This window comes from Macaca nemestrina, chromosome 6 (assembly GCF_043159975.1).
Source record: "Macaca nemestrina isolate mMacNem1 chromosome 6, mMacNem.hap1, whole genome shotgun sequence".
Lineage (NCBI taxonomy): Eukaryota > Metazoa > Chordata > Mammalia > Primates > Cercopithecidae > Macaca > Macaca nemestrina.
This window is the reverse complement of record NC_092130.1, coordinates 38,504,739-38,524,299: the sequence shown is the minus strand read 5'-3', so window position 1 is coordinate 38,524,299 and position 19,561 is coordinate 38,504,739. Positions and strand designations below refer to the sequence as shown.

The window sequence follows — 19,561 nt, the reverse complement described above, 5'->3', positions numbered from 1 at the left end:
AGACTCAGAAGGAAGAACACAGCCGAACCAGCATACTTGTTTGTTACTTTATTTTGAAGACAGTAACACAAGGAATGTGAAAGGTAGCCGTTCCAAATCCCGAAGCAAGGCTATTTCTGAAATAGTCGCCCAACATTCAAACTTCTGGGCCTTTATTTATTGTTTCCTCTGCTTGCAATGCCTTTCTTCCTTCTCCACCTGGCAAGCTCTTATCAATATTTAAAGGCCCCGCTCAAATGTAACTACTTTTCTGAAGCCTTCCAAGGCATCCCACAACCCACTGCTTATGCTTCTATGGGAACATAATCTATCATACTTGCCTACTTACCTTCCCTACTACTATAATTAATAGCAACTTACACTTACTGGGCTTTTACTGTATGCTAGAACTATGCTAAACATTTTTATTTATTTTTTATTTTTTGAAGGGTATTCCTGAAACACCAAGCTAAACATTTTTTAACGTATTATTTTATTTATACCTCACAACAATTGCCATGAGGTATTATTTTCCCTATTTTATGGATGAAGCTCTTGAGACTTAGTGTGGTTAAGGAACATGCATAAGATAACATAGCTATGAAGTAAGCAAGTTGTGATTCCAACCTAGATTTGTGGGACTCCAAAGCCCACTACTAATCCACTGGACCGAGTTCCTGGAGGCCACAAATGCTCTTTCCTCATCTGTCTTCTCACATCCTAGGACGGGCTGATACATGGTTCAAAAGTTGTTTAACGGCCAGGCGCGGTGGCTCAAGCCTGTAATCCAAGCACTTTGGGAGGCCGAGGCGGAAGGATCACCTGAGGTCCAGGAGTTCAAAACCAGCCTGGCCAACATGGTGAAACCCTGTCTCTGTTAAAAATACAAAAACTAGCAGGATGTGGTAGCGGGCGCCTGTAATCTCAGCTACTTGGGAGGCTGAGGCAAGAGAATCGCTTGAACCTGGGAGGCGGAGGTTGCAGTGAGCCGAGATCACACGATTGCACTCCAGCCTGGGAGACAGAGAATCCGTCTCAAAAGAAAAATAAAAGTTGTTTAACAAATTAATACAACTTTCAAGCCACATGCCTGGGTCTAAAAGTAGGTGCCCCCAGTACACTTTTACCCCAGGTAGAGACTTCCACCCACCTTAAAGTCACATACCTGGAGAAAGGGGATAGGGAGGAAATCTAAACATCTTACACTTGAATGTGAGCTCCGTTATTTCACGAATTCAAGTGTGGTGAAAGGAACTATTTTTTTTTTTTTTTTTCCGAGATGGAGTCTCAATCTCACCCAGGCGCGATCTCGGCTCACTGCAACCTCCGCCTCCCGGGTTCAAGCAATTCTCCTGCCTCAGCCTCCGGAGCAGCTGGGATTACAGGCGTTCACCACCACGCGCAGCTAATTTTTGTATTTTTAGTAGAGACGGGGTTACACTATATTGGCCAGGCTGGTCTCGAACTCCTGACCTCAGGTGATCCGCCCGCTTCGGCCTCCCAAAGTGCTGGGATTACAGGCCTGAGCCACCGCGCCCGGCCGGAATTATTCTTTTCCACAAAAGAACAAACACATACATAACTTTCGCCACGTCTGAAGATGAGGGTTCTAATAGGGTGCGGGTGGTGTGTCAGGTATTTTTAAAGGAGCTACCCAAGAATCTCAGCCTGTCAGGCCAGTCATTCCATTTGACCCTATCTGGCGCGGATTGGGGCCCGGACAAGGTAAGGGGTTGACATGAAGCTGCACAGTGAGACAAAACTAGGCCCGAGCTAGAAGCCAGAATCAAAGCCTTGCTCCGTGCGGTTTCTCGTCGCAGTCGGGCCCTGGCCTGGCATCTCCAGGCAGGTGGCCTTGGACGGAAGCTCGGCCTACTGGCTTCACTTGTGGGACCCTGGGGGTCCTCTCCTCCGCCCACGGAGCCTGGTTACTCCCACCTCTTCAAGCCTAGGGCCTGGGGAAGCCTTTCCTCGTTCGCGGCCTCACGATCTGCAAGGTCCTCTTGCTCCCCCGAAGTCGCTCCAGCACCGCTTCTCAAGGTTCCCGCTTCCGAGCGGCTCGCTTCGCCACTTGCGGTCCCCAGCCTCTGCTTGGGAACGCCAAGGACATCCCCCGCGGAAGCCCGGTCCCACATCCCCATGCCCTTGCGGCAAGTCACCTCCCCGCTGGCCCGGAATACGCCTCCGCCCTGCACTTCCTCCCTGTAGCGCCGTCTTTCCGGCTGGGCTCCCTTCTAATTGGCCGGCTCAAAGCTTCCTCGGGGACTCGGCCGCTCGGGGCACTGCAGCGGCCTCTGTAGCCGCTGTCCCGAGGTTTGGCCTCGCCCTTTCGGCTGCGAGCTCTCTATGGTGCCGGCAGCGACATGTGGCGCCTCCCGGGACTCCTGGGCCGAGGTAAGGGACGTCCCAGCAGCCAGCATCACTCTAGGCCGCAAAGACCGAACTGGAGTGGGGGCGGGCCCGAGGAAACGGCCGAAGCGATCGTGGGCGGGGTTAGAGCTAAGGAAGGTGGGGCCTGAAAGAGGGCGGGGAAGTCAGGGATTGTTGGAATTTGAGATGTGGGTGGGCCTAGCGAGAAGACGGTGGAGTCCAAGGAGATGGTGGGACTGTTGGGAGGGGGTGGAGTCCAATGGCAGGAGATGGTGGACTGAATAAATGAAAGACGATTAGGGGCCAATGGAGTAGGCATAGCCAGTGAAGAGAGGAGGGGTTTAGAGACAAAGAGACGCAAACATTAGTGAAAGTATGTGTATGAACGTTTGGTTATCTTAGAAAAGTGGTTGGCATCCATAGGAGAGCAGCAGAAACATGGGTGCTTAAAAAAAATGTGGATGCTCTACCCTGAGAAATCTTAGTTTATTGGTTCTGGGGTACTACCCTAGAATCTGTAGTAGATAAAAGATTCCCATGTGTATCCATGTTTAAGAACCTCTGCTGAGGCAGATGACAGTGATTCCTGGGTTCTTGTTGAGGTGCCTGAGTTTTGGTTGTTCTCTTCAGCTATTCCCCGTTCGCTGGGACCTAGCCTCTGGAGGGTGACTCCTAAGTCCACCAGCCCAGATGGGCCTCAGACTACCTCCTCCACTTTGCTGGTTCCTGTGCCTAACCTTGACAGGTAAGATACTGCCATTTTGCCACTCATTTCCTCCCCTGGTCTCCCCCCTTTTTTTTTTTTTTTTTGAGACAGAGTCATATTCTGTCGCCAAGGCTGGAGTGCAGCGGCGCAATCTCGGCTCACTGCAATCTCCGCCTCCCGGGTTCAAGCAATTTGCTGCCTCAGCCTCCCGAGTAGCTGGGATTACAGGCACCAGTCCCCACGCCCTGCTAATTTTTATTTTATTTTATTTTATTTTTTTGAGACGGAGTCTCGCTCTGTCGCCCAGGCTGGAGTGCAGTGGCGCTATCTCGGCGCGCTGCAACCTCCGCCTCCTGGGTTCAAGCGATTCTCCCAAGTAGCTGGGATTTCAGGCGTGTACCATCACGCCCAGCTAATTTTTTTTTGTATTTTTAATAGACACAGGGTTTCACCATGTTAGCCAGGATGGTCTTGATCTCCTGATCTTGTGATCCGCTTGCCTCAGCCTCTCATAGTGCTGGGATTACAGATGTGAGCCACTGCGCCCAGCCAATTTTTATATTTTTAGTAGAGACGGGGTTTCACCATCTTGACCAGGCTGGTCTTGAACTCGTGACCTCGTGATCCACCCACCTCAGCCTCCCAAAGTGCTGGGATTACAGGCGTGAGCCACCACGCCCAGTCCCTGGTCTCCCTTTGCCCCTACTTGACAGCCTCTTATTTCATCATCTAGGTCAGGTCCACATGGCCCAGGCACGAGTGGGGGTCCAAGGTCCCATGGATGGAAGGATGCCTTCCAATGGATATCTGCCCGTGTCTCCCCGAACACCCTGTGGGATGCCATATCTTGGGTAAGGCTTCCCCAGCCTTGTCCTTGACCTTCAGTGTAGATGAGAATGATCCTGCATGGATATACAGCCTACCCTGGAAACAAGGGCTAGGGAATCACTGTGTCCATTTAACAAGCAACCCATGATATTGGAGCATATTCAAGTAGATATTGCCACTTTCCCCACCCCCGCCATGTATGTTTTCCTCATTTCATTCAGTAAACGTTTATATAACACCTTCTCTGGGCCAGGCATTTTTGCTAGGCACTACACACATAGCAGAGAACAAGATAGATATATTCTTGCCTTCATGGATTTTATAATAAATAATAGTACATTGCATCATTTTGTAAATTATTTATTTTTTAATTAGTTTTATTTTTTTCTGAGATGGAGTCTTGCTCTGTCACCCAGGCTGAAGTGCAGTGGCATGATCTTGGCTCACTGCAACCTCTGTCTCCCTGGTTCAAGCAATTCTCCTGCCTCAGCCTCCCAAGTAGCTGGGATTACAGGCACGTGCCACCACGTCTGGCTAAGTTTTGTGTTTTTAGTAGAGATGGGGTTTCGCCATTTTGGCCAGGCTAGTCTCGAATTCCTGACCTACTGATTCACCCACCCCGGCCTCCCAAAGTGCTGGGATTATAGGCGTGAGCCACTGCGCCCTCATAGCATTAGTTATTAATGTAAAGTTTTATACATGCATTATCTTGTGTAATCATTACAAAATTTTTACAAGGGAAATATCACCTTCTTTTTACAGATGAGGAACCTCAGGCTCTGCAATATTAGGTAACATGCATAGGGTCTCATACCTGTTAAGTGGAGGAGCCAGATTTAACCCTGGAGTTCATGTTCTACTGCTTGGTTGCTGCATCTAATACAGAGCCTAGCCCATAATAGTTACTCAATAGATATTTGTTGAAACTGATCTATAAGGTCAGATTCTTAGTAGTGAATACTAGGTCTCATAGGGCAGAGTCTTTGCTTTTCAGGCAACGCTCCAGGTAAAAGTTCTGCTTATGAGGTCTTCTGAATGAAGTTGACACACACATCACTCTCATGTTTGTCACAGCTCATCCCTGCTGCTTTCATGCTGTGTACTTTGGACAAATGACTTGACCTCTGTGACCCTTGGCTTTCTCAATCTGCAAATTGGTGACATCAGCAGAGCTGAGCCTGGGGTGTCTCCATGACAGGGTTACCTCTCTCTGAGAAGCTGTGTACTAAGGCCATATCACACCCTGAAGAGAGGAGCATTTTCCCGTGTTGCCAGAGAAGATCTGAGCCCTAGGGCTGTCCCATAGTGAGAAGTAGGAAGTGGGCCTGGATTCCAGAAGTCCCAATGCCATCCCTGTGCTCTGTCACTACTGCTCATATGAAAGGGTCTGCAAGCTGTCCTCAGTACCATAGATACTTGTCTCTGTTCTTCACAATGCTGGTGCCTTTTCTTCTGGCCTTATCTCACATGTCACCCCCACAGAGAAGCTTTCCCTGACTCCTTGTCTTGTCAGGACCCCTCTTATGCTCTGTGTAGCTCCCTGATTGGTTTCCTTCTTGGCATTTAGCATCATTAGTAGTTATTGTATTCATTTCTCTCTGTACTTGTGTGTTGTCTTTTTAAACACAAGGTATAAACTTCATGAGGGCAGAAACCATGTCTGTCTTACTTGCTATTGTATGCAGTGCCTGTAGCAACAAGTAAGTATCTGGATCAACCTCAGTGTTTTTTTAGTCTGGACTGCAGTGGTGCAATCCTGGCTTACTGCATCCTCTGCTTCCCAGGTTCAAGCAATTTTCATGCCTCAGCCTCCTGAGTGGCTGGGATTACAGGTGTGCGCCACCACACCCAGCCAATTCTTGTATTTTTTAGTAGAATGGAGTTTCTCCATGTTGGCCAGTCTTGAATTCCTGGCCTTAAGTGATCCGCCTGCATCAGCTTCCCAAGTGCTGGGATTACAGGCATGAGCCACTGCGCCCGACCCTGAGGCAACCTTCTTAAGCGTAACACAAGGAGACGGGAGACAGGGAAAACCAAGCAGTCTCTGGGATAAGAGCTAGCTCAGGTCTTCTGCAGACCTGTCAGAGAAGAAACACCTTTACAAAGCTTACACCTGGAGATGTGTGTGTGCTGGGATGACTTGATTAGGGGAATGGGAGTTGGTGGAGGGAGGGGTTGTGCAAGACTGGAAAGAGAACCTAATGAGGAACTCTGACCTGTTGCTATATTTGCAACTAGGTGCCAACCTACCCCATTATCTTTTTGCCTGCCTAGTCTTTGCTTATTTAGTCACTTGATCAAGCATTTATTCAGTTTGTACTTATTAGGTCCGTACTATATTTTAGCACTGTGCTATACTTTTGCACCAGAGATACATTGGTGAGTGAAACATACATGGCCCCTGCCCATGTTGTGCTTATAGACTAACAGGAGAGACAGACCTTAGATAAATAACTGTGGAGATGATTGTTTAAATGCCGGTGTGGTCAGGGCTCCAGAGAAGTTAGGGTGTTGGGAAAGTTTGTAGTCGGGGAGCTGCGCCACCTGGATTTCCTGAGGAAGTGATGTTTCTGTGTAAGGCCGGGTCTGATGGAGTTGACTGGTGAAGGACCGTGTCCTTAATGTGCTGTCTTTCCCAGGGCACTTTGGCCGTGCTGGCCCTGCAGCTGGCAAGGCAGATCCACTTCCGGGCATCCCTGCCAGCAGGACCTCCGCGGGTAGAACACTGCTCCTGGCACAGTCCCCTGGACCGTTTCCTCTCATCTCCCTTGTGGCACCCCTGCTCCTGTGAGTTCTCAGTCCTGGGGACAGGAGGGCTGGGCTGGGAGTTTCTCTGGGCCAGGAAGCGTCTCTGGACACACCTCAGGAAAAGAGCCATCAGCAGCTCCTTGCTTTTCCTATCTGAAGTCAGAGGAAGAGGAATGTGGGGAAGTTCTATCCACCCAGGGTGTGGGCCACACCTACCCCTCAGTATCTTTCCATTTCCTCCCATCACCTCCAACCAAGGGAGCCCCGCAGGGTCCAGACTACTTTAGATTCTGGGTGTGGCTTCCTGGCCCACATTCAACCAGTTAAATTATTCTCTGGTCAGTCACTCAGTCATTCATCAATAAATGAATCTTTATTGAGCACCTATTATGTGCCATGGTGCAGAGGCAACATAGCCTAGTGTCTGAACACTGAACATAGCCTAGAATATGAACCTCTAGAGTCAGATTCTAGAGGTTCAAATCCCAAAACTGCTGCATACTAGTCTTATGTCCCTAAACAAGTCACTTTTAACTTCCTTCTGCCTCAGTTTCTTCATCTATAAATTGGGGTAATAATAAAACCCACCCCATAGGTTTCTTGGGAGGACTAAATGAGTTAGTACATGTCAAGGACTTAGGGCAGTGCCTGGCACATAGTAAGTGTGTAGTAATTATTAGTTTAAGCATTAGTTCTTATCCTTATTATGATGATAATCATTGGCAATATTGATATCAAAGAAAGTGCTAGGTACTGGGGCTACAACAGTGAGTAAGGTAGGTGCCTCCCTGCCACTGAAGAATTTAGGCAGAGGATTGATTGATGCTTAGGGTGGGAGATCAGCACAAATACAGGCCCCTCTAGACTCCTTTGGAGGGAAGCCAAGGAAACAGAGGAGGAGGAATGTGAAGGAAGTATCACAGGAGTTTCAAAATTCTTCCTATGGCCTCTAAAACCTCAGGGAGGACTCAGTCAAGCCCGAGCAGCCTGCACTGATCCTCTTCTGACCTGATCACTCTTTTTTTTTTCTTTTGAGACAGAGTTTTGCTCTCACTCAGGCTGGAGTAGTGGCGTGATCTTGGCTCACTGCACCCTCCGCCTCCTGAGTTCAAGCAATTTTCCTGCCTCAGCCTCCTGAGTAGCTGGGATTACAGGTGTGTGCTACTGCAACCCGCTAATTTTTGTATTTTTAGTACAGATGGGGTTTCACCATGTTGGCTAGGCTGGTCTTGAGCTGCTGACCTCAGGTGATCCACCCGCCTAGGCCTCCCAAAGTGCTGGGATTATAGGTGTGAGCCACTGTGCCTGGCCCAGACCTGACTACTCTTGCTGTCTCTTTCCAGCACTGCGACAACACGTCCTCCCCAGCCCTGATTGCCCAGCTCCCAGGCACACTGGCCTCAGGGAGCCCAGGCTTGGCCAGGAAGAAGCCTCAGCTCAGCCCCAGAACTTCTCACACAACTCCTTGAGAGCAGCTCGTCCTCAGGACCCCTCTGAGGAAGGTATGTCCCTGCCTCATGGAATCAGCAGAAGGCAGGGGGTGGTGGTGGCAAACTGGGCAGAGGGATGTTGGTTGCTGTGAAGGGAATTGGCATTCCTGTGAGGTCCCATGCCTTGTGAGGTGATTCAGGGTTATTTCGGTTCCTGGTGAGGGTGCTGGATGGAAAGCCTGGGTAGATTGGAAGAGTCGGAGAAAAGAAGTACAACTTTCTCCTTTGCCCTGGCCAGGTGTCGGCCTTTCCCTTGCAGGTCCCAGTGATTTTGGCTTCCTGCATGCCAGTGGCAGCATCGAGTCCAAGGCAAAACCAGCCCAGCCTCAGCCCACTGGTGAAAAGGTATTATCCAGATTTGGCCACCTGGCTCCTCATAACATTCTCTTGGGCAGGTGGCAATCCCAGTAAACCATCCCTTGGTAAGTCTTTATATTTCTTTTCCAGGAACAAGATAAATCAAAAACTCTTTCCCTTGAGGAGGCTGTGACTTCCTTTCAGCAGATCTTCCAGCTCAGTGTTTCCATCGCTTTCAACTTCCTGGGTAACCAAATGGACCCTGCCTCAAGGCAGGAGGGTGGGAAAATGGAAAGGGTATGGGGTAGGTCAGATATAGTCAGGATAGGGAGTGGCTTAAATGAGAGATTTTATTTTCTCCCAGGTAGGGAGATTTTATTTGGTCCCAGGCAGGTAGACTAAATCTGGCGTGGCAGGGACCCATTCTTACGCAGATGTGTCCTGCCATTTTAAAACTGGCTCCCAACTTGAGGCGCAGTTTGGTAGTTTCAGCTCCTGTCCTCCTGTCCGTATTCTAGCCAGCTGGAAGGGGCAAGGTCGGGACGCTAAAGGATCACTCCTTCCCTTTAATCTAGACGTTGCACAAATCCTTATCCAGAATGTAGGCACATGGCCACACCTCGCCACCGAGGAGAGTAGTTACTGTGTATGAAGGAGAAAATACATCTTGGAGGGCACACAGCATTCTCTGCCACACTTAGGAAAGAACAGGCTCCTGGGGTTTGGAGCAGACCCTCAGTGTGTGAACAGGAACCTCTTACCCTCATGTGGGGACTCCAAACACCCTTCCACCGTTTGTCCTGGTCTCTGCAATAGCTAGGCTCCTTTTAGGCCTTCTAATGTGGAGACTCAGACTCCCCACAGCATCTGCTGGGGTCTAGTGAGCAGATAGGCAAGAGGCTGCGATTCACTCACAACAAATTTATTGAGCATTTACCCTTTGCCAGTTCCTATTTTAGATAGTGGGGATACAGTGATTTACAAGACAAAGTCCTTATTCTCAGGGAGCAGAAAAACAATAATTGAAAAACAAATAAAAAGAGAATTTCAGATGTTGATAGATGTTATGAAGAAAATAAAACAAAGGAATGTGTTAGTGACTTGAACAAGGAGTAGTTTTGATTTAGAAGTCCTCACTGAGCAGAAGACCTTTGATCTAAGACCTGTCACAAGAACAGCCTTTTTTGTTTCAATCTGGAGAAGGAGCTTTCCAAGTGGTGGGAAAAGTAAGCGCAAAAATCCTGAGGCAGGATTGGATTTTGATTGCTAAGGGAACAAAAGAAAGGTGAGTGTGGCTGGAGCTTAGAGATCTTGAGAAGGGCCGAAGGAGATAAAGCCAGAAAAGCAGGCAGGGGTCAGATCAGGTGAGGTCTTCTGAGCTACAGCAAAGAGTGTGGATTTTCTAAGTGAGACAGGAAGTCTTTGGAGGGCTTTAAGCCGGAGCTGGAAAGGGGGCAGTCACATGATCTGATGTACTTTTCCAAAGATCTCTCTGGCTGCCATGTAGACAGACATGGATTGTAGGATTGCCAGAGGGGAAAAAGGAGACCAGGTAGGCGCTGTTGGTGACAGCTAAACAAAACGTGTCGGTGGCATGGTCTAGAAGAGAGAAAGGAGAGAGCAAGGAGAGTAGATGGATCTGGGTATATTAATGAGCCAGGCGGGAAACAGGAGGATGGTGGGATCCTTTGCGCTCCTGAGTCTTTTCCCCAATGGCAGAGGGCTCTGTGAACCCTGGACAGTGAGTTTGCAGGCAGCAGGGAGGCAACTTTGTTTAATTCACTGCTGGCTGAATGGAACCTGGTTTCTCCCTCATTAGTTTTATGTGATTTTGATGGGCAAAGAGTCTCTTCTCAGAATTTTCTTGCCCATCCCTTCATTCATATATTCATGTATTCAGCAAGCACTTGGAACGGTGGCAGAACACAAAAGGAGCATAAGCCATAATCATGTTTTGCATTTGTATGGTGCCTTCACTCTCGGCGAAGTTATTTCTTCTACATTCTTTTTCTGCTTCTGCCTCCAGGATTTTACAGTCTAATTGAGGAGACAGGACTTGTTCTTTTGAAATGATTTAGTTTGTAGAAAAGGCTTGGTATATTAAGTAAGTGCCAAAAAAGTGTTTAAAGCCTGAGTGTGGTCTGAAGGTTCTAGAGCAGACACAGGATGGGAGCTTTGATGGTGGAGGTGGAAAGAGAGATCCCAGGCAGGAGAGATAGTTGGAGCCAAGGCTTTGAGTTGAAAATTGGCCATGCCCTGATCCTTTCCTGTTTCCTCTTTGTTTGGGCAATAAAAAGAGCATGGGCTTTGGAGTTGGACGTGCCTGCATTCAGGTCTTGACACTGCTGTATTACCGCTCCCAATTTCTTCATAAAACAAGATTAACGGTATCACTTGTATCAGTTAGGGTTTGTTGGTTATGAGCAACCTAAACCCACGCTGGCTAACTTAAGCACAAAAGGAATCTATTGGGATCTATTGACCTGCCAAGCCTCAGAAAGGACAGGAATCAGGGAAGCTCCAGAGACCCAAGAGGCAGCAGCTGATAGACAGTATCTTCAGAGTGCTGCTGTCAGAATAAACCTACAAGGGCTGTTTTCTCTCCTTGTCCCAACCAGATCAAGGTTCAGATTCCTGAGAAGGAACCTCCGTGGTTAGGAAGAACACAAGCACATTGATTGACAGCACTAGGGGACAGGTTGTTCCCAATGGGAAATCTAGATGCTATTACCAAGAGAAGGAGGAGTGGTTTATAGCAGGGCAGAACCCACTGCTGTCTATGGCAAACCAGTGAAATATTCAGAGGATAGAAATATATGCAAAGAGCTGGACGCAGTGGCTCACGCCTGTAATCCCAACGCTGTGGGAGGCCAAGGCAGGTGGATCGCCTGAGGTCAAGAGTTTGAGACGAGCCTTGCCAACATGGTGAAATCCAATCTCTACTAGAAATACAAAAGTTAGCCAGGCATGGGGGCAGGCATCTGTAATTCCAGCTACTTGGGAGGCTGAGGCAGGAGAATCGTTTGAACCTAGAAGGTGGAGGTTGTAGTGAGTCAAGATTGTGTCACTGCATTCCAGCCTGGGCAACAGAGCAAGACTCCATCTCAAAAAAAAAAAAAAAAAAAATATATATATATATGTATGTAAAGTGTCTGGCACAAAAAAAGAAAGGGAGGAGAATCAGATGTGGAGTCTGTAGGTACCTGGCTGAGGGTGTGGGGAAGTTCACTGAGGAAGCTGTGAGTGTTTGTGCCCTGTGCCTTCTTACAGGGACGGAGAACATGAAGAGTGGCGACTACACGGCAGCCTTTTCTTACTTCCAGAAAGCTGCAGCGCGCGGCTACAGCAAAGCGCAGTACAATGCGGGCTTGTGTCATGAGCACGGCAGAGGCACCCCCAGAGACATTAGCAAGGTATTCCCCTTCCAAGCCCGCCCGCTGTGCTGGGCTGCTGAGATTGATGTCTAGAAATGAGCAGTGGGCAGGGATGGGGGAAAGTTTGGCTTCTTTTCTCCACTTGGTTCTAGCCAAGCTGCGAAGGAAAAATAAGAAAGAAGCTCCTAACTTCCAGGAATTTAGACTCAAAATTCAGGGAGGGCAGGGATTTTGCCTTTCTTCTTTGCAGCTATATCCTCAGCCTAGAATAGCATCTTGATGAATGGATGAATGAATTTTTAAAAAGTGGGATAAGAACACAAAGAGGTTATATATAAGAATGTATTTCTTAGAGTTGTATGTGAAGGCAGAAAAACCCAAAAAACCCTGAAAGTTTCTTCAATAGAAAACTGGTTAATTACATCTATTTGGGCCTTAAAATGATGTGCTAGATATGTATGTCAGGGAAAGACATTCATGGTGTACCATTAAAGTTAAAAAAAATAGGTTATAAAGTAGTATAGTATGTATGGTATGATCTAAGTCTCTCTCTCTTTGCCCCCCCGCACATACACATATGTGCGTGCAAATGCATAGATGTCTAAAATGTATATGTGTATGTCTAACACATACATGTGAGAAGATATTTACAAGGCTGTATACACTAAAATGTTAAGCAAGAATGATCTTTAGGAGGCTGAATTTCTTGGGATTTTATGTTTCTATTTTTGGTTTATATTTTAAAATTTTGGCTTATCTGAATTTTCTGACTAGTCTATATTATGTATTATTTAATTAAAATAATTTTTAAAAATTTCACTGAAAGAAAAAGATGTACAGAGTTACCAGCTGACTGACTGTTTCTCCCTTTGCCCCAGGCAGTCCTTTATTATCAATTGGCTGCCAGCCAGGGCCACAGCCTGGCTCAGTACCGCTATGCCAGGTGCCTACTACGAGACCCAGCCTCTTTGTGGAACCCTGAGCAGCAGAGGGCAGTGTCCATGGTGAAGCAGGCTGCAGACTCAGGCTTGAGAGAGGTGAGTGCCATTGGCAGGGTCTGTCCAAGGTCTCTGGGGCTTGTGGAGCCCGAAAGTGACCAAGGTGCCTTTTTTTCCTTCCTCCTTGACCACAGGCCCAAGCTTTCCTCGGGGTGCTTTTCACCAAGGAGCCCTACCTGGATGAGAAAAGAGCTGTGAAATATCTTTGGCTTGCAGCCAACAATGGGGTATGAGCTCTCTAGTGGGCAAGCATGTTGGGGATGAAGCCTGATAAGAGAAGGGATTTTGGAACTGGTACTGAGTTCTTCTGTGCTGAGGAGATTGTTTGATAGGAGCCTTGGCCTGGCTTCAAGCCTTAGCTGTCACTGACTTACTGTGTGACCCTTGGGCAGCTGCAGTAGAACGCCGGAGCTGGCTTGCACCAGGCTGTGAGAGCTGTTGGCGGCTTAAAATCTGCTATGGTGGGAATATTTTCACCACAGGAATTGCTAAATGCCACAAAGCAGAACTTTTTCCCTCCCCGAGAGCCAGTTGTTCAACATTTACCAGCACACTACTGGGCCTGCTCACTTCTTGATTCAAACCTGTTTCCTCCTCTGTAAAATCAGCATAATAATGCTTGCCTTACGTGTCCACTACTTCACAGGGTGGTTGTGAGGATCAAAATCTAACCGAGATAACTAACAGGTGTGACAGTGCTGTGTGACCTGTACACATGAAAAACGCATCATTACAAGTGATGGTAACCCAGGGAAATCAGAAGACGCATCAGGTGGAGACAGTAAACAGGGAACACTGCTCAGTTTGGGGTGGGTGGGGATGTCTGGTTGTTTGTGAACTGGGGTCATTGGCATTCAGACAATTCAGATGTGTTCCATGAAGCATTAGTTCTCTGGGATGTTTATAAGTCGTAAGAGGAAAAAAAAATGGTTAGATGGGTTTGGGAAGTACTGAGTTAAACAGTTCATGCAGGAAGTCTCAAAGCTTTATGTCACTGTAGATCACTGAAAAGGCCATCTGTAATTCGCTGTATTCCTCAAGTGTATTTGACTAGTGTATCTTTTGAGTTGCATCTTGAAGGACCAGGAGTCTTAGATTAAATCAAGCAATATATGCGTGAACTGTAATCTCCCTACATAGGGGACTGCTGCTTCCTTTGTTTTCTGGCCAACACACTGATAGCTTCATTGAACTCCTGGGCATCAGAATGCTTTTCCTTGTCTACTCTGTGTTGCCCAAAGTATCTGTAGTAGCTGTCCAAAGGGGACCAATGCCACCAAGTATCCACCAGATAATCAGACCAGCATGCTAGCAGGAGAAATGCACAAAAGGATATCTGTCACCTGCTATGTGACACTGTATTGGGACTCAGACCTGACACTCTTCCACCCCACAGGGAATTGTATCTTTCTGGGTTGGTACTGAGCAGCGATGCAGGGGTGGTGTTTTGGCCTCACATGTGTCCACTGCTATGTTGTAACCTGGTCTGTAGGCATGAGTCTGCCGTGTGTTATAGAAGTAGGGGGAGAATGTGTAGACAACTCTTCCCAGAAATTTGACTGCGGAGGGTAGAAGAGAAATGGGACCATGGTTGGGAGTCAATAATGTTTTGTTTTGTTTCGGTTTTTTTTCTTTTTTCTTTTTTCTTTTTTTTTTTTGAGACAGAGTCTCACTCCGTCGCCCAGGCTGGAGTGTAGTGGTGCGGGCTCGGCTCACTGGAAGCTCTGCCTCCTGGGTTCAGGCCATTCTCCTGTCTCAGCCTCCCAAGTAGCTGGGACTACAGGTGCCCGCCACCATGCCTGGCTAATTTTTTTGTATTTTTAGTAGAGACAAGGTTTCACCGTGTTAGCCAGGATGTTCTCGATCTCCTGACCTCGTGATCCGCCCTCCTTGGCCTCCCAAAGTGCTGGGATTACAGGCATGAGCCACCACACCTGGCCTGTTTTGTTTTTTTAATTGGGAGAGTGAATATGATTCGTATAGTGAATGTAAGCACTTTTTATATAGTGTATTTAATCCTTGCAACAACCTAATAAAGTAGGTGCTACTAGTATCCCACTTTATAGGTGAGGAAACTGAGGCACCATGAGTTAGAGTCACATGCCTGAGTTAACACAGCTGGTAAATGGTAGAGCTGTGATGGGAGCACAGACAGTCTGGCTGTGCAGCTGGACACCCAGCCTCTACCTCTACCTACCTGAGCCTATTCCTACCAGGAGCATAGTTCTCAGTGAGAGGAGAGAGAATCGAGGATCCAGAGCTGGGGCAAAGAGCATGGCTTTATTTTTTTTTATTTTTTATTTTTTGACATGGAGTCTTGCACTGTTGCCCTGGCTGGAGTGCAGTGGCGTGATCTTGGCGCACTGCAACCACCGCCTCCTGGGTTCACACGATTCTCCTGCCTCAGCCTCCTGAGTAGTTAGGATTACAGGTACATACCACCACACCTGCCTAATTTTTTTTGTATTTTTAATAGAGACGGGGTTTCACTATGTTGGGCAGCCTGGTCTCCAAATCCTGACCTCGTGATCTGACCACCTTGGCCTCCCAAAGTGCTGGGATTACAGGTGTGAGCCACTGCGCCCAGGCCGAGCATAGCTTTTTAGAGAAGAATTGCTTTTTCTGTCAGCCCTCCCAGGCAGAGATTCAGGAAGGCACAGGGCCTTTGGGAAGACAACCCTCCACCCTTGCCTCCTTGCTGTTTCAGGGCAACGTAGGAGCCCGACTCCCAGGTTTCCTGTAACTGGGCTGTTTCCTATAGTCTTCCTTGTGCATGCTTTCAGCCACCCTGTGCAAGAGAAGCCTCCACACTGCCCTGGCTGGAATCTCCCTGGGTGGAGGGATCCCCCTCTCCTTTGTGTTGGGTGAGCTCTGAGCCTCTGGCGTTTCATAGTTGAGATCCCTTGTTATGGGACGGGCCAAGGCTGGGTCTTGTTCCTGCATGGATGAAGTCCCAGCATGCCTGACTTCACTTTCCTCCTGCCTTAGCGTTTCAGTTCCTCATTCTTGCATGTGTGTATCTGTTTGTCCATTTTCTCCTTAGGACTCACAGAGCAGGTACCACCTTGGAATTTGCTATGAGAAAGGCCTTGGTGTGCAGAGGAATCTGCGAGAGGCCTTGAGATGTTACCGGCAGTCAGCAGCTCTGGGAAATGAGGCCGCCCAGGAGAGGCTGCAAGCCCTCTTTTCCATGGAGGCTGCAGGTACAGACCCAAGTCCAAGCCAACAGGTTCATTCCCTGAGCTCAGTACTCTGTGACAGAGTAGTAGATAGCAGTAGTCTCTGGTCTCCTAGTCATTTCCAACCCCAGTGGTGTCTAAGAACACAGCTTTTGGGGACGGGCACGGTGGCTCACGCCTGTAATCCCAGCACTTTGCAAGGCCAAGACTGGCGGATCACGAGGTCAGGAGATCGAGACCCTCCTGGCTAACATAGTGAAACCCCGTCTCTATTAAAAATAAAAAAAAAAATTAGTCGGGCGTGGTTAGCGGTGCCTGTGGTCCCAGCTACTCAGGAGGCTGAGGCAGGAGAATGGCGTGAACCCGGGAGGCGGACCTTGCGGTGAGCCGAGGTTGCGCCACTGCACTCCGGCCTGGGCAACAGAGCGAGACCCCGTCTCAAAAAAAAACAAACCAGGCTGGGCGCAGTGGCTCAAGCCTGTAATCCCAGCACTCTGGGAGGCCGAGACGGGAGGATCACGAGGTCAAGAGATCGAGACCATCCTGGCTAACACGGTGAAACCCCATCTCTACTAAAAAAATACAAAAAACTAGCCGGGCGAGGTGGCGGGCGCCTGTAGTCCTAGCTACTTAGGAGGCTGAGGCAGGAGAATGGCGTAAACCCGGGAGGCGGAGCTTGCAGTGAGCCGAGGTCGCGCCACTGCACTCTAGCCTGGGCGGCAGAGTGAGACTCCATCTCAAAAAAAAAAAAAAAAAAAGAATGCGGCTTTTGGAGTCAGACAAACGACAAACCTGAGTTGTTTTGTTTTTTTTTTTTAATTTTTATTCGAGATGGTGTTTCACTCTTGTTGCCCAGGCTGGAGTGCAATGGCATGATCTCAGCTCACTGCAACCTCTGCCTCCCAGGTTCAAGTGATTCTCCTGCCTCAGTATCCCGAGTAGCTGGGATTACAGGCACCCACCACAATACCCGGCTAATTTTTTGTATTTTTAGTAGAGACGGGATTTCACCATGTTGGCCAGGCTGGTTTCAAACTCCTGACCTCAGGCGATCCACTCGTCTCGGCCTCCCAAAGTGCTGGGATTACAGGTGTGAGCCACTGCGCCCAGTCAAACCTGAGTTTTAACCCCCACTGTCACTGAACTTGGACTCCATGGCTTTGTGCCTCAGTTTCTTCACCTCTAAAAATGAAGGTAATGGTAGCACCTAACTCATTAGATTGTCATAGGGTTAAATGAGATGACTCTAAGGGACTTAGCACAGCCTGACAGCACAGTAGGTATTGAACAAGTGGTAGCTGCTCTGATGATTTTGTAGGAGAGACAATATCCCAAGATTGCCTGAATTACCCTTCTAGGGCTCTGAGAGCCCTGCTCACTCATGAGTCACTGGGGTTGGGAGTTAACAATGCCTGGGGAACCAAGCCCTTGAAGAAGTGCTGGCTCCAAAGTCGGAGTCCAAGAATGTACAGCATGAGTAAGAGTTGCTCTCACCTCTTCTTGTAGCCCCAGGGCCCAGCGACCTGACAGTTACAGGACTGAAGTCTTTCTCCAGCCCCTCCCTCTGCAGCTTGAACACCCTGCTAGCAGGAACCTCACGCCTACCACATGCCTCGAGCACAGGGAACCTTGGCCTCCTCTGCAGAAGTGGGCATCTCGGAGCCAGCCTGGAATCCTCCAGCAGGGCTATCCTCCCACCCCCCTACCCACTGGAAGGGAGTGTTGTAAGACTAGGTTTTGGCTAAGGTGAGATAAAACATAGTCCGTGGTGCCTCTTAGGGGCCAGAGGGAGCAGGAGGTTGGATAACAAAAATAAAGCATCAGTAACCCTTTCCAGGTAGAAATTACAGCAGGAGTTTAGGTTCCCAAGCAATTTCACGTACATGGCTAGTAAGTGACTGATCTTCCCCCGCACTTGGTAGCCTCACAGATGAGCCTTGGATGCATCCACAGTCATTTCTGGTCTGTGCACCAAAGGATGCATTCAGTGACCTATGAAAAGCCCTACTGAAGGGTCCAGAGACCCTTGTGCGCACCTTAGCCTTTGTCTTTGAGCAAATAACTTACCTTCTCCCTTCCTATGCCTTGGTTTTCTCACACTTAATCCTGTACTGCTGTTTGCCAATGTCTGATGTGTGTATCCCTGGTTCACAAGAAGATTTTAGGTGGTATTCAAATTAATATTTTCTATTTCAGTAGTTACATATTTAATGTATAATATAAAAATATGACTAGCATATTGAGCTGTGTAGTTTGGCAGATGTTCTGTCTAGGATAAAGCTAACTGTAAAAAAAAAAGTGAATCAGTTTAAAGAAAAACAACGTAAAAGGGGGCACAGGTCCAGAGAGGGAGCAAAAATCATAGGGGCGGTTCTGTGAATGGCTGGCACTTAAAAATACTGAATTAGGCCATCCTCAAGACTAGCTCCACCATTCACCTCTATTCATCCCCCATGGGCTCGTAATCATTTTCATTTCACCTTTGATTTGGAAGGAAGACGTTTCTTGCCCAAATGCCTGGATGTGTCTGCTTGACTTTCAGAACTTCTCACCTCAGCCCTAAAGATGGAGCCTGTGGGTTCTCAGAGAGAGATCACAACTTGAGTCCCGAAGAAGAGGCCGGTTCCCCACCCACCTTCCCCCAAACCCTAAGCACCTGCGCCAGTACAATCAAGAAGAGGAAAGTATGTGAAGACCCAGGTCTGGCTCTGCCACTTGCCTGGCCATGTCACCTTGAAGCAGTGACCTGACTCTATATTGCTTCCTCAGTTGTATACCAAAGGCAATGGTGTCTGCCTTCCTACCTTACAAGACAAATGCAAGGGCATTTCACCACAGAGAGGACCTTTGTGCTCACTTTGGCCCGGGAGGCAGTGATGCTCATGGTTGCATGACTTTATGAGTTGCTGGGCCAGGATGAGGACCTGGGCCTCCTGACTCCTGGCCCAGGGTTCTTGTCCATCAGTTCAGACTGCAATTTTATGTGAAAGCATTATGACTGTCCTAGTCATGGGAGAGTAAATGTAGATTGAATGCTAGGAGTCCTAGAGCTGGAGAGTGTGATTTTGAGGTCCCCGTTTGGGAAACGTGTGCCAGAAATGTCTAGGTGTTTAATAAAACAGATACTGGATTATATCATCACTCTTGCCCTTGAGTATGTTGGGAAGAGCCAGGTAGACGGGCAGGGGGAGCTGAAAGCCGAGGCTCCGTCCTCATCTCTAAACTCTCCATTAACCAATTTAAAGGATCTTAAAAGCTTCTCTAAGAGAGAGACTTAGGGAAAAAAAAGATTTCTGAGTCAACGCTAATGAGTCCAATTACTGAGTTTGTGAATAGCTATTCCCTGGCTTCTGGATGTTCGCCCAAGTTGAATAGCATAGATGTGGTTGAGGGTGGGGGCTGGGAGGGATAGAGGGCCCACTCCTCACAATCCCGTGACTGTTTGAGTGGAGACCAACCAGCTTGGCCAATTCAAAGGCAAGAAGATTTGAGGGGGGAGAGTTGTCCACATTTCCCTCTCTGCTTCCCACCCCACCTCTCCCAACTTCTAAGTGGTCCTGCCACACTTTCCTAGCACCTCCCTTTCACCTGG

General features: G+C 48.2%; 1 protein-coding gene across 2 annotated transcripts; it reads left to right on the top strand.

Annotated features, from left to right (window-relative positions):
* The first annotated feature begins 2,215 nt into the window (after window positions 1-2,215).
* DELE1 (DAP3 binding cell death enhancer 1) lies at window positions 2,216-19,104 on the top strand. 2 transcript variants are annotated; one of them, XM_011716220.2, is made up of 13 exons: window positions 2,216-2,373; window positions 2,980-3,094; window positions 3,789-3,906; window positions 6,523-6,670; window positions 7,975-8,133; window positions 8,360-8,466; window positions 8,569-8,665; window positions 11,689-11,831; window positions 12,671-12,829; window positions 12,925-13,017; window positions 15,834-15,993; window positions 17,476-17,715; window positions 18,512-19,104. In XM_011716220.2, exons 1-12 carry the CDS (start codon window positions 2,343-2,345, stop codon window positions 17,712-17,714), a joined length of 1,569 nt encoding a protein of 522 aa, XP_011714522.1. In that variant the 5' UTR covers window positions 2,216-2,342; the 3' UTR covers window position 17,715; window positions 18,512-19,104. The 2 variants fall into 2 exon arrangements, with proteins under 2 accessions (XP_011714522.1, XP_011714524.2); XM_011716222.2 differs by lacking the exon at window positions 17,476-17,715.
* Window positions 19,105-19,561: the final 457 nt, after the last annotated feature.

Excerpts from the sequence above, each read along its gene's own strand:
- DELE1 (XM_011716220.2), top strand. The coding sequence starts at position 2,343 with ATGTGGCGCCTCCCGGGACTCCTGGGCCGAG. Across the intron at positions 6,671-7,974 it reads CTTGTGGCACCCCTGCTCCT|CACTGCGACAACACGTCCTC; the intron begins GTGAGTTCTCAG and ends GTCTCTTTCCAG. Across the intron at positions 8,467-8,568 it reads CTCAGCCCACTGGTGAAAAG|GAACAAGATAAATCAAAAAC; the intron begins GTATTATCCAGA and ends TTTCTTTTCCAG.